The 18093-nt window shown below is 39.0% G+C and overlaps 2 protein-coding genes across 3 annotated transcripts in view; both read left to right on the plus strand.

Annotated features, from left to right (window-relative positions):
* Positions 1-18093, plus strand: part of LOC5668003 (cationic amino acid transporter 3) — a 75504-nt gene that overhangs the window by 3674 nt on the left and 53737 nt on the right. The window lies entirely within an intron of this gene.
* Positions 1-18093, plus strand: part of LOC1275291 (bifunctional peptidase and arginyl-hydroxylase JMJD5) — a 35536-nt gene that overhangs the window by 1980 nt on the left and 15463 nt on the right. Inside the window, exon 6 of one of the 2 annotated variants that reach the window (XR_009766319.1) lies at positions 124-2608. Coding sequence is in view for 1 of the 2 variants with exons in the window: in XM_061659585.1 (XP_061515569.1) it covers positions 843-897 (55 nt within the window). In the remaining variant the exon portion in view is untranslated. Of the gene's footprint in view, positions 1-123; positions 2609-18093 lie in introns of those variants that run through there. The other variant, XM_061659585.1, reaches the window with a different exon arrangement.

Consider the following 18093-nt stretch of genomic DNA (forward strand, 5'->3'; position numbering starts at 1 on the left):
CTTAAAAAAGGGTTTCAAATGAACACACTGAGCCTAAAGTGAGTATATCACAGCATTTAGCTAATTCAAATTTGTTTCTCTTCTCTGTTGTACCTGTAACATCATACTAATAATTATTCACAGAAATCCATCAGTGTGTTGTTCACTGTGCCAACGGTACGAGCAGCATCGTTTCATTCAAAACGGAGGTATATCCTGCCACAAATTATCCTTCCTCGCAACGTGGACGTACGCGTTTAGTATGCTCGATGGCCTCGGGGTGAAAGCATTCCACCACTGCTCGGTCGTTCTTCAGCTGGCAGGCGTTACGCATCGATAGGACCAGTGCCGGTAATCGCGCAAAAGTTTGACGGAAATCTTGGCGCGCGCGTACGGTGGCCGATTTTTGGCGCCCCTAATCCCACTTAAGCTAAAGCAAAAAAGCCCAAACTCTTGTGCATCCAGCCGGCAGTGTCCTACATTGTATAGTGAACGTTTGCTGATTTTGCTGTGGCCCCTCTGGACGCAACGGCAGTACGTTGTACGATATTTTTGAGTGTGAATCGCTGAATCCTTCTTTCTTACATCGTAGTGTGCATTGTGCTTCATACGCTCGCGGCAACCACGGTTTTGTGACGTTCGTTTGGAGTATAGTTCGGTGGCCCAGTTTGGTTGGTGGGGAAAATTGAATGTGGCGCGCAAAAATTGTGCCGATGAGCAGTGGTGGTGAAAACAGACGTGGCTGACGGATGCAATTTTAAAACACACATACACACACACACGCGCGCGCACAATTCACACAGCACGTCTACCCACAAGCGCCAAAATATCTCCATAACGAAATCGCGTACGAGGCGGACGAAATGTTTGGTATTAATTTGTTCAATAGCGTGTTGACAGTTTTCGTATTTGCACAAGGTGAGTAACGGGCACCCGCTGGGAGGGATTGTGGGATAAGCGGAAGAGCAAAAACATACACATCACATCCAAAATCGAGCCAAACAAAACACCGGGACCCGATGGCAACGGAAGCAGTAATCCCGTTTTGGGAGAATGGGTTAGCGTAAGGTTTGGAAGGACCGGCAGGTGCGCCGGGTTGGGGTGGTTCAGTGGCTTTCCACAATCTAACGCTGCTCACTGTTCGGCGACGTTTGCCAGTTGGTTAGACAAATCCCATTTAATACATTTTTGGGTTTTGGTGGTTTGCGGTTGATTTCGATGCCGCCAAAACTGGTGTGCTTTCTAGTGCTACAACCACACCCCAACATACCTTGCGCCCCATTTTGCGCCCATTTGAGATTTTTTGATTGCCAGCAGCATATTATTCCAGCTTGAGACGATTCCACAGCACATGAATGAACATGAAATCCAATCTACAATGTACTCTGTACCACGAAGGGGGGAGCCCACACGCGCGGAATCTACGTTTCCATCTGCGATTTCTCAAGCCGCTACCATTGAAGGCTTTTCCCCTTTTGAAACGGTACTGAGGGAGGGGGGGGGGGAGGGGGGAAGAAACCACATTTAACGCTATTTCAACGAATTTCTTAACCCGACGTCGGTGCAACATTTCAAAAGGAATGGAGAAGCATTTCGTTTGAGGTTTTTATTTTCCCCTATTTTTATTTTGTATACATTACGCTTTATTTCGAGCAGCTTGAGCGGTGTACAGCGGCTAATCTAGAGAGAAAAAAAAAGAGCTAAAATCCGTGTTTGTTGGAATTGCGCCAAAAAGAAGAAGAAGAGTGGAACAAGAACGCGCTTTACGTTTGACCGTAAGCCATAGGATCGCAAGGATTAAACATTAATTCGCTTGTCCTTACCCCGCGCGGGTGGCGGTTGGTTGCCGCATTGAAGGACTTGACATGAGCGGCAGTTTGAACTATTCGCCTTAATCCCACCATGGGACGCTTCCAGGCGAACCCATCCCCATTTGCCGACTGTCCGACCTGCCTCGCGCAAAGCGTTATTCTACGAGGTACTGGGCTTCTCCATCCGCATTGCGCACACAATAACCGATACGAGCCAAATTGTTGTTTTACCACCTTTTTTGTGAAGCTGTTTGTTGTTGTTTTCTTCGTCCCCGTTGCCCGATTCAGCTTGGCCGGCTCTGGGCTCTGGACCGGGTTGACCATTCAATCCCCGGTTACTAATCCGGTGGCTTAACGGTCTGGAAGGAATCCGATTTTATTGTTTATTTCTTTTTTATGGCTTTTTAAACGGTGCTGTGCTTTCGCTGTGCGAGTTGATGTAGTTTTTTTTTTTTTTGTGTGGCAAAACGTGTACGAATTGTTGGATTTAATGCTGAGGAAAAGTCACAAGTGAGCCGTTGATGCGGCGTGCCGGTTTTGATCATATTGGTTGAGGGTTGGCTGAATTATTTACTACCCCGCAATGGTGGTGCCAGCGGTGCCAATAAAAACAATATGCGTGGAGGTGTAATGGGCGAAGGCTGAAAATAATTGCAAATGTAAATACCGCCCTTTGGGAAGGTCGATAGCGTGATTTACAGTAAATATTGTTTGGGTCGTGGAAAAGTGCAATGCGAGAGGTGATGGAATGAGAGAATTTATGGTTTTTTATTGAACAAAATGTTATCAATATACAATAAATGCATTGTGATAGAATCTACGATTTTATACGTTTTCTTTCAAAATTAGATAACAGAAGCTTTTATTTTTGAACCAGCTGATGTTTTAAAATGATTAGCTCTATCATCGTCAATCGCACAATCGCTAGGACGTGAGGGAGCAAAATTAAAACGTTACGATGAAGTGGCACAAAAGTGTCAAAAGTATATTTAAATATTTACCGGCTATTTTTACCCTTTAGTTAAATTTCTTCAAAAGTCCTTTTTTCAACGAATGTATTTTCCCGCTAATCAATTTCAACAATCCAGTTACCGAAATACAAAATCCTTATTTCCCGGAAGCACGTTAGTTTTTACCTCCCCCGGCAAATCCGTGCTTCTTTTCCCGTATACTTCTGGTATAAGAGCGCGGGTTAATATTTAATGATCCCTTGAGTCTTGGAACAAAATCAGCACAAAAACCTTTGCGCTGTTCTTTGGATTTGCTACTGCTTGGATTATGTTTTTTTTTGTTTTCTCTCAACAGTTTTATATACCAGGCCACTACGTCGCTCTGTAGAAGCATCGGGAAAGCTACAACAATGGTACAGTGATGCGGGGAAACAGTATCCGATTGTTCCCTCGGGCGCGCACAGTACGGACGGTTTTGTGTTTCGACACGTCAACATGTGAAAGCATTTAAAAAGCAATTTTCCAATTAGTTTAGTTTTGACTGGGCCCGATTTGTGCAGTGTGGCAAGAATACTGTAACTGAATGCTTTGGAAATTAGATCAGGGAAGTGGTAGTTGGGAGGGGTGGTTAAAACCAGTCCATAAACGTTCTTAGCAGATAGGTGTGTTCTTTCGTAGATTTTGGTAGAAACGAAATATTAGCCGAACCGTACGACGGTAGTGCCGACAAGTACGAATGCCAGCATTGTTGATTTTCAACCGAAGCCTATTTTGTGCCATGTATTGTACTCTTCCCATACAAGGGATGCAATCGTTTCCAAACCACTCTGAATCAGGTTCTTTGATATGATCAAAGCAAGTACAGACTTGTGCTCACTTACAGATACAGTGGCTCGCTGAACTGGAGGTACGGATGCATTGGATTTGTTGCTTTTGTTCATTGATTTCAATATTAAATTAAATTGAATAATATGTTACGTTTGGCATACTAAAAAGGACCTTCAAGGGGACTTATTTAGATTTTAAATTAATATTTTAAATTTATTCAGCATGATTTTCAACATTCTGAAGCTGGATTGGTATTATAGAAATTGAGATATAGGCTGTCAAACACAAGCCTACTCTAGCATATAGCCAAGCCTCTGATTATGATGACAACCATATCATAGGAGGGCAATGCTAGAACTTAACAAAGAAGAAGAAGAAGAAATTGTATTATGTAGCAAATACACCATTTGACAGCTGTTGAAACACATCTTGGAGGCGGTTAATACAGGATGTTCCAAGCCACTTTCCAATTTGCACATAATTATTCACCGCCTCAAAGATGTTTTTCAACAGCTTTCAAATGGTGTATTTGCTTCATAATACAATTTCAGTTTTTACACATAATTTTCAACACATCACAAAGAACTGTCAAACTCAATCTAGCTTCAGCATGTTGAAAATCGTGCTGAATAAATTAAAAATATTATGATGGAAATGAAATATCAGATTGATGTTGATTAACATCTTGCACGCGGTGAATAATAACGGTTATATTCGAAACTGACTTGGAAAAACCTGTAATTATGTGCACATTCGTAAGTGACTTGGAAAACCCTGTATATCAGGAAAAATAAGCTTTTCCAAGACACGTTCGAATGTAAACAGTCTTTTCATAGCGTGCAAATTATTATGCCACATCACTCTGATATATCATTTCCACCATACTTATTTTTAATCTCTTCAGTATGATTTTCAACACTTCAACGGTCTGATGCTATTGTTTTTTCACCGGGGTTTGAAGCCGGATCTCATCACCCGTTGGGCGTTGAAGTTGTTCATTTTTGATGCTGAAGAAATTAAAAATTATTATGATAGAAATGAAATATCAGAGTGTAGTGGAATATCTTCTTGCACGCGTTGAAAATCAATGTTTAATCATTCGTAAGTAACTTGGAAGATTCTGTAAGAGCACCTTTCAGAATACTAGCTCGCAGTCAATCGCAGTGTTTCAATCTTTCGATTGTAGCCCTTTTCTTAAAATGTTTGCCGACTTCTGCTATAAATGTTAAAATAATAAAATTTGAAAATATTCATTTAATTTGCTTCTTTTATAAATAGAAAAATATGTTAAAAAAAAGTAAAATAAAACAGGCAGTTTATGTTACTTTTCAATTACCAATAGTAAATCGATGTACAGAAATATCATCGGTCAAACCGATCGATCGAATTTAGTTTTGCTTTATAGTTCGCTAATGAATTTGCAAATAACTGCATACTAATTGAGTGTAGCATTAATTCAGTGAGCCACTGTGCCTGTGCCTGTGGTTTTGATTTACGTGGTACTAAGAATTTTCCTTCACCGGAAAAAAACCCACCCCACTCCTGCAACACTAACAATTCTGTCCATTTGACTTCACTTCCCTCTCAGAGTAATAATCATCGCACATGAATATTTAACTATCTTGCTAAAATGAAAATCTCTTCACCATCCCTTCTACGGCACCATTTCACTGGCACTATGAGCAAGAAATCCTGTCAGTTAACACAACACTGTTTCGTCTTAGGAGAAAGTTTTTGTCTTCTGTATGTATGTACGTGTAGAAGATGGTAAAAATGATGGTATAAAGTAAAACAAAAGATTTACAGTATTTTTTTTTTTTACTTTATAGAACCAACAGCAGCATCTCAATGGAACGAGCAAGCTGCTCTTTCCAGCTTAGCATTTTTTCTGTATGCAGCCGTTCCCGTGTCTGTTGGGAAAGTTTTTCGTTGAACTGACACGGCTGTAGAATGTTCAGAGACCGGGCGGACGACCTGTCCTCCCCGATCCGGTGTAGTGTGCTGCACCGAACGCATCAAACGCTGGGTCACACATTTGCAGTGAATTTTAATGAATTTAAACCATCATCCAACCGACGTGTGAGTGTGTGTGTGTGTGTGTGGCAGGTGGAGGGAGTGTATCCGTCCGCGCGTTGACTTGCAAATGTTCGTACAGGCGAACCGCGAACCGCCTGTGGTCCCTCATTTGGTTTGGAATGAATATTTACGGCGGATGTTCAGGTTTGACTTTGGTGAAAGATATAATGGTGACGCAGCCTTTGCATGTGTTGCTGTGAAATTAAAAAAAAAACCAACACCCAAAGGTCGCACCTTGTTTTGGCCTTTTTAGGTTCATGTCAAGCGTGTCGCATATATTGGGAATTTTATGAGCTGCCAACGACCCAAACAAAAAATATTGTAAAAATAGAGTAAGAGTAAGAGTGATCCCCGGCTTACGATTGCGTATGACATCTCTTAACCTAGCTATAGTTTTTTTGTCCGCCCACAAATAAGTCTTTTCAACTTATGGATGTCCTGCACCGGATCCCAACCTCATTCCTAGCACCGAACCCACCGAGTGGTCAGTTAACCTTTCGGAAGTATCTGACAAGGGTTCTGACCTGCTAGATCGGTTCACATACACACACATATACCTTACCAAAAGGAGCAGCAAGGAGCAGTGCTAATAAGAACGATCCATGCGATCAACACTGCTCCATGCGGTTTTGTTCAAACGAAACGGCAAATACCCGGCATCATAAATTCCCCTTAGAGTCCGGCACGGCACGGCAACGGAAACTTCGCTGCTGTCCCCACGCTATCCGCACTGCAAACACACCCTTCTCTACCGAAACTCTCAATAGATCCGATTTGATAAGTGCTGCCGCCGCTCCCCTCTTTGTTCAGCGTTGCAGCAGGTAGCCCTACACAGCAAAAAAGAAAGAAAGCGAAATCCTTTGTACTTATTCCACACTTTGCACTCTCTTGGTGATGCAGCACTCACTCAATGTCTTGTGCTTGCTCCAATGTGACTGCTTTCCCTATTGCACCAACCGCTCTATCTAGCCTATTTGTTGTTGGGTGCTGTGACGAACGAACCGGCAGACCGAACCAGGTCCCTGCATGCGGATGCGTGGCTAGCAGTCGCATGTGAATGGTTTTGTCACCGAAGATAAATAGCCTCCATTCATTTGCGAGAGACGTTCTTTTGCTATCGCGTACACCACCACCCCGAGGGTCTATATATGTCGGTTAGTCCTGTTGGTCAACGGCAACGGTCGCCCGGGTAAGGGAACCGGGGTCCGAGAACCTGTTGGGGGCTTTTGCTTTGTGCTTTTTGCCTTTTTTGTCTTCTTATTTTATTTTCTCACTTGCGCTCCGGTGTGAAAGGCGATGAAGTGACCTATAGCAATGCAGACACACACTTCATACCACATGAGTGCATTCGCACACACACACACACATACACACAACGAGTGGTCTTAAACAAGCTGACCATAACTTGGACGATGCATCCATGCGCTTTAGAAAGCTCTAAATAAGGTTGTCCAGTTAAATTGTTCAAACACACAGGGAAGGAAAGGCATTAAAGTGTAAGTAATTTTATATTTGGAACATTTCAAGCAGCTCAATATCTTACTCAATTTAAGCAGAACATCGAACCAGCCCGTGTAGTGAGTTAGAAGCATTGAATCTTTTATATTTTATTAAACGCGTGTATGTTGAAGGGTTAATTTCACAACATCTGTATCCAAGGTATTGGATAGAACTTCAGTAGAATAGTTTCTGGTACTCCAGGTGTGTTAATACACAAGAGCTCCATTCGCTGCATTCATGCCATTCTTACCGTCGTCCAGTTAATGATGTTGTCCGGAATGACCCGTCCTGGTTAACCACCGTCACAGCAACACACTCTCCATTGTCGGAGGTTATTTAGCCCTGTTTGCCGGTGCTCTTCTTCTCCGTACCTACGTGCAACTGAAGCACACACAGTCTTTAAACGTCCTAAATGATTGCTGGAAATAGATGGTTCCTTTTGCCAGTCCGACGACCACCAGACCGACCAGACCTCAACCGCTTTTTGCCCCGTGGTGACATTTCGTACTTGGAACGCTTTCTCAATTTCTACTTAGTGCTCTTGTGCTTGATTTCATTTTTTGTGTGTGTTATTTGTTCGCTTTTGGAATCGCTTCCCTGCAAGAGCAGAAATCTCACACTGGCAAGCTGCTGCCACGGCCACGTGTACGTCAATATTTTGACCTTCACGTGACTCCCGCACTTGCACCGTATTTGTGGCGAATGCGCTGAAATATTGCATTTGCGGCGGAATCCGGTCGCTATCGGAGATTGGATTAATTTTCGATTTTTCCGTACTGCTTCAGCTTCATCGTGGCATGGGAGGATGCCTCCCCCGTCTCGGTCATAGCACTGGCTGGCGGCAAGGCACCATGGACCGAATTTGTTGCAGTGATTTTCTCGAACGAACACACGGAAATGATTTTCTTGATGACGGTACGATGAACGAAACCTGATTGGTTGATTGTGGGCAAAATTTAAAGTGTTTTCAACTGACTGCTGCTTAGGTAAATTGGTCTGCCATCAACGACCCGTACCTGTCGAGTTAGTGTACGTTGAAATGTGGACGGTTGCATGGAATTGAATTATACTGCGCAGTTTTTGGAGAGCTTCAGGTTTGCGGAAGAAGGGTGCCAATCCATTGAATAAAAGCTCATGATAGCTTTCTTATAGGTTTCAATAGAATTAGAATTGTCAATAGAATTTTTGGTTTTACTATGAATTTGGGCAGGATTATGATACAAATAGAACAATAAATATATTTGATCTGTTTACTTTCTCATTCTTCTTATCTGGCACAACAACCGATGACGGTCAAGGTCTGCCTGGTACCACTAGTGGACTTGGTTTTCAGTGACTTACTAATTTCACATAGCAGGATAGATCAGACCTACACAGAAAACTTTTTTTACTGAACTTCAGTAAAATTTTACTGAAATTTTTTTAACTGAAGTTTCAGTTATCCTTTCAGTAAAAAGAATGTTTACTGAATCATTCAGTAATGTCCGATGCTCACCAAAATGACAGCTCGTTTACTGAAATCCCAGTAAAGCCATTCTCATATTACTGATTATTCAGTAGTTGGTAGCGATTAAAAAATGACGAAATACTTCTTTTAAATTGAGTTTTTATTGATGCGCAGATATTGCCAATCGCTCAGTTCATATAAATACATGTTTCGTGTTGTTTTATAAAGTTTTTATACGGTATTTCACCGCCGCAAGTGTAGATGGTTCAGTAAGCGCTCACAGACACCACGCAATTTCAGCACGCACAGTGGATTGTAGCAAACATTTTACACACCAACACGGCTGCCAATTGTTTCAAATTACTCCCGTTAGCCGAAATACCACCTGAAATTTCACCAGGGTGCCTGTAAACGCCTAAAAAAACAACTTTTTGCACATCACGAGCAAGTGGCTATCGCATTGTTTTGTTTTGATGATCTGACTGACAGGTCGATTTGACAGAATGGATTGCTGCATTTTCAGTAATTTGTTTTACTGATATCCAGTGAAACGACTAATTTGACACTTATTTTACTGATTTTCAGTAATATATGTATTACTGAAATGCATTCAGTAAATTGTTTTACTGAAAATCAGTAAAAAAATGACATTTATGCTGAAAATCAGTAAAATATTCTAATACTGAACCGTTTCAGTAAAAAACTTTACTGAAGCAGGATGAGAAAATTTGCTGTGTACGTATGTAGAAACAGTTCATTCGGGGCTTGAATCCATGATGGGCATATTGTTAAGTAGTGTGAGTTGACAACTGTACCACGAGACCGGCCAATCTGTTTGCTTACCACAACTATTTTACTTACTTTAATAAACGTCATACTACATCTACTTAGATATTTATGACGAAAGGGAATATTTTATTGGAATACAAATTAAATTGTCCTTTAATAGACCTAATGGGAAAAAAACAGTTTTTTCTCAGGGTGAGGCTGATGCAACCGTGCAATTCAGCATGGTTCCACTGTAACATAATATCCCTTTTATGATTCGAATGCTATGATTTCTGTATGGGTGTACTGTGCAGGATGCAAATATTCTGATTCTATTAGTAATTTCCATTTTTTATAATTTAAATCGATGTTTACCCACTCTGCATGGTGGGACTTCAGTGCAGCAGTGTTAGCTATGGTCAGCCCCTGTACCCGTTACGCTTATCAAGTCAATTTATTAAACTTAATTGGTATATTTAAGCTCATTTCCGCATGTACTAGGCAACGAATAAAGTCCTCCACCTTCGCATCGTAACGAGGAAAATGTGGGAAATGAGGATTTGTTCCACAATTTTTCCATTAACTTATTGCCCGAGGCGAAGTGAAAGTGCGGTGGTAAAGTGAAGTCGCACGACTATAACTGAATTCACAGAATGCTGTAACATGAGTACATAATAAAGTTCATATCCTGATAGTTGTGATCTATTGCAGTTCTATTGCATATTTATATTGCAAGAGAGTTTTTTATTTATTTATTTATTACCGCTATCCGTACATCGTACTGTTTTACAATTAACTGTTTTTTACTATTTTTTACTATATCGTAAAACTTTTTCATCAATTAACTGTTTATCAGAGTCGTAAGCTATCAGTTGTCATATAACTGTATATGTGATTTGAATCCTTTTAAAACAGTAATTTTACCCGTTTTTTGTACATCATCTAAAATGTCTATTGATTTCTATATATCTTCTATTCAAAGAAAGTTTGTGTTACAAGCTGAAGGAATCATGATTACATCTGTATAAAAATAAATACAAAAAATACTATACATAGCTCTTTGTTAGTAAAAAAACTTAAGTGTATATATATATATATATATATATATATATATATATATATATATATATATATATATATATATATATATATATATATATGTTTTCAAGACTAATTTTTGAAAATTTACCATCTTGTCAGGAATGTAAGATTGAACTTATTCACATTGAAATTAATATAGAGTCGAACCCATCACAACAAGTTTAATCCATTTTTCCGACTCCGACTCACTCGTTATGCAAAAAAATTCGCTATGCGGGATGCATTTTTCCATATGATTTGTATGGAAAATGAAAGAATTGGTTACAGGGTTGTGCGGAATATATTCATCAATGTATGAAAAAAAATAACGTATTTTTATTACTAATAATTGAGAAAATATTTCACTATTTCTTTGTCATTAAAATTGGTCCATTTTCTAGAAAAAGAGGTATTTTGTTTTAGTTTTTTTTTATTTATTTTAGGAACATTTTTTTAATAATCCAGTTTCACCACAATTGAGGTATTTTCCGGTATAAAACCTCAAAAGTAAAAATAATTTTTTTGTCACGTTAATTTTTTGTTTCGATACCTAAAGAATGAACTAAGGAATGAATTAATGAATAAATCCTTTTTTTGGCAATTTTCTAATAAATAGCATATAATCTTAAGCCGGTCTCGTGGTACGGTCGCCAACTCGAACGACTTAACAACATGCATGTCATGGGTTCAAGCCCCGTATGGACCGTGCCGCCATACGTAGGTCTGACTATCCTTCTATGCGGGGAATCAATAAATCACTGAAAGCCAAGCCCAGAAGTAGTGGTACAGGCAGGCCTTGACCGACAACGGTTGTTGAGCCAAAAAGAAGAATAAGAAGCATTAAATTTAAAAACAATCAAAATCTGACATCGTTTAAAATATGTATATTTTATTGTCGATTTTGGAAAAGCTTTCATATGCTCTGCTTAACAAAATAAAGCAATATTTTCAAACTTATTTGTGGTACCTTCTTATTATCCTTGAAAATAAATCTTTGGGTTTCGCCTAAAAATGTTTTAAATTTCTCAACAAAAAATTCTTAATTCAGATAGCAGGACAGACATATTCGACGATCTGACTCACGCTTTGAATTCGACCACCCATGTCCTTTAAGGCGTGTATACACGAATAGCATATTTGATCACAATGTGCAATCGTATGGAGAAATCTGCGTGATAGGTGTCAATTCGATACAAAATTTGACACCTTCACTATTTTGCGATAATCTTGTAGATGCAGCATCGGCGACATGTTTAGCGTATAACTATCGGCGACATGACTATGAAAATATAACTGGCTATCTCATTCGTTCGCTTGTTCACACGTATTGCATTTCTTCGCATCGCGCTTCGTTTCAGCTAGCCTCTGAATGACGAACAGCACTGGATACAGGGTTTCACGATTTATTGGATAATTGCTGTAATGTTTTGGGTCCGTCTCACGATTTATTCACCGTTATATTATTGTATAGTTTCCTCATAAATTTGGTATCGTCCTGTTGGACATCAATACAATCTAACCAAAAAATATGGGTAACGCTCAATAAATTGTGGGAACTAACTAAAACCCTATGGGACACCCAAAAAAATGGGAAACAGCCAAAATCTCTTGGTAGATTTGGCATTAACTGACAGGTTTAGCAAAGAACGAAGGATTGAATGATTGATCCGATCAAATGATCCGGATCACCTTTATGAATGAACCGGAACTAAGCTGATCTTCAAAAAGATCCGTTTTTAACACCACTACTCGAAAGGAAAAATTATAACAAAAAATTAACTCAACTCAACTTATAATTGGTCTTATTTGAGGTTCAATGCACTGCACGATGCACTAGTAATATTCATGGAAATATGCATAGTCAAATCGCATGTTCACAGTTACTCACGGCCGAATCACATGTTTTCCCTAACAGCACAACCGTGAGAGCCTGTACCATACGTACATTATGCAGATTACATTCAATTATTTCGTTTTATTACCTTTTAACAACATTGCGGCGATGATGATGGGAAATAATCTATCCTCCCAGCTAGTCCTTCCACCTCTCGTTCCTACCTCTAGCTTATTATAAATTTAACCGCATTGCATCAAGTTTCCAACCACTTCCGATACTAACACTGAACCGTATCGGGTGGGATTGCTGCTTTGCCGCCCGTCAAGTCCGTTAGGCGAGTCCGCGCGGTTTGCAATTAATTTTCAATAACATATTTAACATACAATTCCCATCATTCGCGCAATTCCAGCACACGGGTACTCACCCGTACCTACCATTCATCCCTAATCATAGGCACAGACCGTTGTCAGGAGCGTCGAAAACATGGTTCATCCATTTCAATCGATTTCTGTACCCCTTTCTGTTCCACAGCGTCTTCCTCTCACTACGGCGTTGTTTGATGCGGACCAGGAAGCAGCCAAGGGACGAAACCCTAACGGAGGTCACCTAATCCAATAATCGTTATTATTGCAAAACACTTTGCGAACGGTTTAATTAGCTCCGGCAAATCCAACGCGCCCGGGTAGCGGGCGATAGGGATTCATTAAAATGTGTTGTGCTTAATGTGTTTCTGGCATGCTGCTGGCAAACAGCTTACGCTGCTGGCGTCATTAAAATACGCCAGGCAAAGCATCTCCGTTTTGGGGTTAACGTTTTAGCCTCCGTTGCTGGGAGCGTCAGGTAATCGACAAGCCAGAGCGAGGAGTTCATGGTGGGGGCTATGATGAAGGATAATATAAATTCCAAGTATAACACAGGGTGTATAACGAAGGAGGGGGAAAGGCAGCTTTAGAAGCAAGGGTGAAAGTAGGAGCAGAAGCTAAACTTTGAATGAGTCCCGAATGACTTCTTCCCCACAGGAAGAAACACTTTTCAGTGAGAAACGGCCGGAGAGGGTGTAGTCTATTAACACAGTGGCGAAGATGAAATGCTTTCATATTATGCTTCCGCACTCCAATTTGACCACCTACAGTGTAGGATGTAGATGTAAAGGGCACGAGTGGAATTATGGCCAGAAATATCATTTTGCAATTTGTTAACTCGCATAAAAGTTTTGGTAAACTATAAAGCTTCTAAGCTACTTTACATCTAAACTACGATGCACAATGTATGTTATTATTGAATTATTATTGGTAATTGAAAATAATTATTGGTTTTAGCGTAAAATTCTCCCATTGATTAGAGAAAAGAATTACCATTACATATTATATGCAAAACTTCACAAACAATTTCTGTCCTTATCTGTATATAGCCAAGTGTGACGAATTTCCGTCAGCGGGTGAACCGGTTGAGAGCATTCTGCGTTGTGCCGCAATCTCAAAACATCAACCTTCCCGTAGAGAACGTGAAACAGTGGCAGCACTTAGCCGAACGATGAACAAAACAAAGCAATAGTGAAAAAAGCATAATCTAGCATCGCCACACTTCGTGTGGGAAAGCCGGATGGGTGGGAAAGTTTTCGAGATTTTGTTTGCGATAAACTAAAGCTTTGGCGGATGCTCGTGTTGCTGGATGATGCTTTTAACGTTCCACGCGCTCTGTAGCGCTCTAGTGCTCTCTCTGCACTAAGGCGCACTATGGTTGAGAGCATTGCAAGGAGAGTGGTGAAAGAAAATTTGCCTATCCTATGACCCCCAACACAGGGTACACGGTACGATCGAATGGTAATGTGCCCACTCGAAAGGGAAAGGTGTAGTAGCCGAGAGGAAGAAAAGTCTGCAAAAGGAGTGCGTCAGCTTAAGACAATAAAACGGAATCGGTTCGTTTCTTTCACTCGCTGTGTAGCTGTGTGAGTTTAGTTTGTTTACTTTCGCTAGCCCATGTTTACTATCGGGCAATTTGTGCTATTCTTACATCCCTTCAATACTGGGATGCTTAACCGGTGGAAAGACGAACTCGGACTGTTTTATCTGCTCCTGTTCAAAGAAACAACTATACCGAGTGCTGTTTAGTGTTTGTAGCTGTTCAGTGTTAATGGCCACTTTGAGTTTTCCTAAAAGCTGCATTTATTAATTTATTCCGATCTACTGAACCTTATTAAATAAAATGATTTGCAGTGCAAACTGGGATAGGCTATACCACGCAGATATATGTTACGATGATGCTGTAGATTTATTTACCGAAAATTTGAATGCTATATTCAATAGATGTGTCCCTCAACGTATACAACAACGCCACCCTCTATGGTCTACTAAAACTCTTCAATGTGAAAAACTCTTCAAAAAGCAGCATTTCGAACATAATACCGCCATAAAACCTATGTCAATCATGATAGAGCAATAATATTAAATCGTATTTATCGCTCTTTCAACCGATCCCTGTACAAAAATCATATATAACGTGTGAAAATATATATGCAAAGAAAGCCAAAGAGATTTTGAGCGTATGCCAAGAGTAGGAAGCCTAAAAATCAACTACCAAAGAAAATCAGATATAAAGGTGAAATAGCCAGTTGTGAACACGACAAAGCAAAAACATTCGCATCTCGCTTTCATGACGTTTATGTTAGTCAATCATTTAATGCAACTCAGATTAATGAAGCTTTAAAAAATACTCCCCACAATGTTGTCGATGTGCAATGTGCATTATGCAAATTAAAACTGTCATTTTGTCTAGGCCCTGATGGTATTCCATTTGTGGTACTAAAACGTTGTAATAATCTCGTCTCGCAATCTAGTACATCTATGTCGTCTGTCCTTTGAACAACACACTGTTCCTAGCTTGTGGAAAACATTTTCGCTTATCCGTATATTCAAGAAAGGTGATAAAAGTGAGGCAAATAATTACAGAAGAGCCACCTCTCTTTCAGCATGTGCAAAATTGATTGAAATAATTGTACACAATGCATTGATAGGACCTTTAAAAAACTATATTGCAATTGCACAGCATGGTTTTATGCCAAATCACTCGACATCCACAAATCTAATTGAATTTGTATCGGAATGTACGAGTAACATTAGTCATATCTGATGAATAGGAGTTACTACGTAAAGTTTGGAAAAGGTAGTTCAGATATCTTTACAAGCACATCTGGAGTTCCTCAGGGTAGCAACCTTGGCCCTTTATTGTTTTTAATATATGTAAATGATGTCTCTTTTGTTTTACCTGTTGGCAGTTACTTATTGTATGCAGATGATGTAAAAATATTTCGTCCAGTTAACACACTCATTCCGACCATAACGAACTGCAACGCGTGATTAAAATGACTGGTGCAATCGTAATTTTCTTCTCCTTTGCATAGATAAGTGTGCTATTATCTCGTTTACTCGTACCCGACAGCCTATTTATTATAATTATGACATAGATGGACAAACGATTAATCGTGCAGACTCAATTCACGATCTTGGTATCTTACTAGATCATAAATTAACTTTTACAAAACACATAGAAGACATTGTAAGCAGAGCCAATAGGACCCTGGGTTTAGTACGGAAAATGACGAAAGAGTTCAATGAACCTTTGTGTATCAAAACACTGTTTAACAGTCTAGTCAGATCTATTTTAGAACCAGGTTCAATTTTGTTATGTCCACATACTGATCGCTGGATCACACGCATTGAAAGTTTTTAAAAATATGACTCGTTTCGTGATTAAAGTGTTTAAATGGCCAAATCGTGACACGCTACCCTATAGAACAAGATGCTAATTGTTAGGTGAAGAATCGTTAGAGAAGCGCCGTGAAAAGGCTAAAATAATCTTTATGACCAAACTGCTAAAAGGAGAAATGTACGCACCTCGCTTATTAAGCAAAGTAAACATACACGTTCCTCGCTCTAGCTCTAGTTTATCGTCCCTTTTGTATGTAAATAGGCATAACACTAATTATGCGGCAAATGAACCGATATCAGCAATGGCACGCAGTTTTAATCTATTCTATGCAGGAGTTGATTTGCATACATCCATTTCTAGTATTAGTGAAGGTCTGCGCTACATAATTGTATAAGAATTTACGATATTTTGTGGGGCCATCATTGGCGGACAAGAATTATATAATTAAAAAAAAAATAAATAAATTCACCTTTTTAATGTAGTCGTATAAATTAAAAAACATAAAATTGAAAAATATGCACAGAAAAGATTATTTTAAGTTAGTTTATAGATTTTATATAATTAGTAGCTATACCAAAAACTGAACAAAGAGCTCTTTATAAAAAGTATTTAATCCTAAACAATACAAACGATCAAGTGAAGATAACGATCGTATTGATCTCTGTGCTATCCTTCTGAGTCTACATCGTGGCCCAGACTTGCTTCTGTAGTATCGAATGCTTGTATGCATGTCTGCTTGTCAGCAATCAATCCTATATCTCTGCAAACGCATTAGAATGATCACGAGATGCCGGCAAGGTGAATATTAGCCTGTGTTTAATTTAAGTGGGAAATTAATTATATTCATTTTTTTTCTATTCCTTATCTTAATCGTAGAAATAGTATATGCTAGCAAGGGGTAAAGCAATCACATGCCAACACAATACACTTTTCAATATTTTATAGTCCGTATTCGCTTTCAATTTAACATGTTTTCTTTAATGGATGTTCCATAGTTGCCTGATTAAAAATTAAAATGTTATTAGAACAATCGGTAAATAAAATCATTAGACACGCATGTTCAAAATTTGGACGAACTTAAAAAAAGCGAGATAACGCACCATTAAAGAGCAAATATTTATTTGTTGGCTTAGCAGCTCTTGAACTCGGTCAGTAGTTGATGAAGAAAATTGGAATTTTTGGAAAATTTAATCCCTACAAAATCTTGATAACCTTGTAAACATGTATGTCCTGTATGATTCCTTGATACATTGTTGCTTTTTCTTATTATTAGGCTGTGCCTCAATTTATCGTTAAGCCTTGCCTAATTTGTTTCTAAATTGTGGCTCTTTGTAAATCATTTACATACATAAGGGATACATGTCGTCATGAGGAACTTTATTTTGATATGTAGGGTCACTTTTTGCACTTAACATGTTCATTAATTTATCTTAATTAAATGTCTTAAACCAAATGATAACTAAAGAAAACTTGAAATACAAAATAGTTTTCTCTAATAATCAACCTGTATAAGAACTCTAAGATGAATCTGGATTAAAGAACTGGATATACGTTTTTTTGGCTGTATTGTAAGCAGTTCGTTTATATTGCATGAAAAACATTTTTATTTCTACCTCAAATTATAATTTGTTGTACCTTTGCATCTAAACTTAAGTTTTTTAAATATTACATTGTAAATCTCTTGTTTTCCTTTGTTGCGAGAGAAAATATAAAAATACTCATAACAATCTCTCATGGAGCTTTGAGCATCCACTTTCTATAAAAATATTCAAACATTAAATAAATCACGGTCTGCTGCATGACATTAAGTCAATTATTTACCCATCCTGATTTATGTATTGCATTCAACATATTTCCGGAAATACACATACACCATTTAGAATGAAATAAATAATTATTTGTCTAAACAGTTGCTTCTTGCGAAATCCTGCTCAAACGGATACAATAAAACGCAAAACGCAAAACCTTTACCAGAGAGCTACATCGAACTTCGTTCACTTTATTTCCCCTGTTTACTATTACGAACCCACCGGGCGGGTAACCCATTCCCGGCCAGCTGGAAGAAACACAGAGTGCAAACTATCCTTTCTTTAGTTGGTGGATGGCGTT

Source organism: Anopheles gambiae, chromosome 3 (assembly GCF_943734735.2).
Source record: "Anopheles gambiae chromosome 3, idAnoGambNW_F1_1, whole genome shotgun sequence".
NCBI classification, from domain to species: domain Eukaryota; kingdom Metazoa; phylum Arthropoda; class Insecta; order Diptera; family Culicidae; genus Anopheles; species Anopheles gambiae.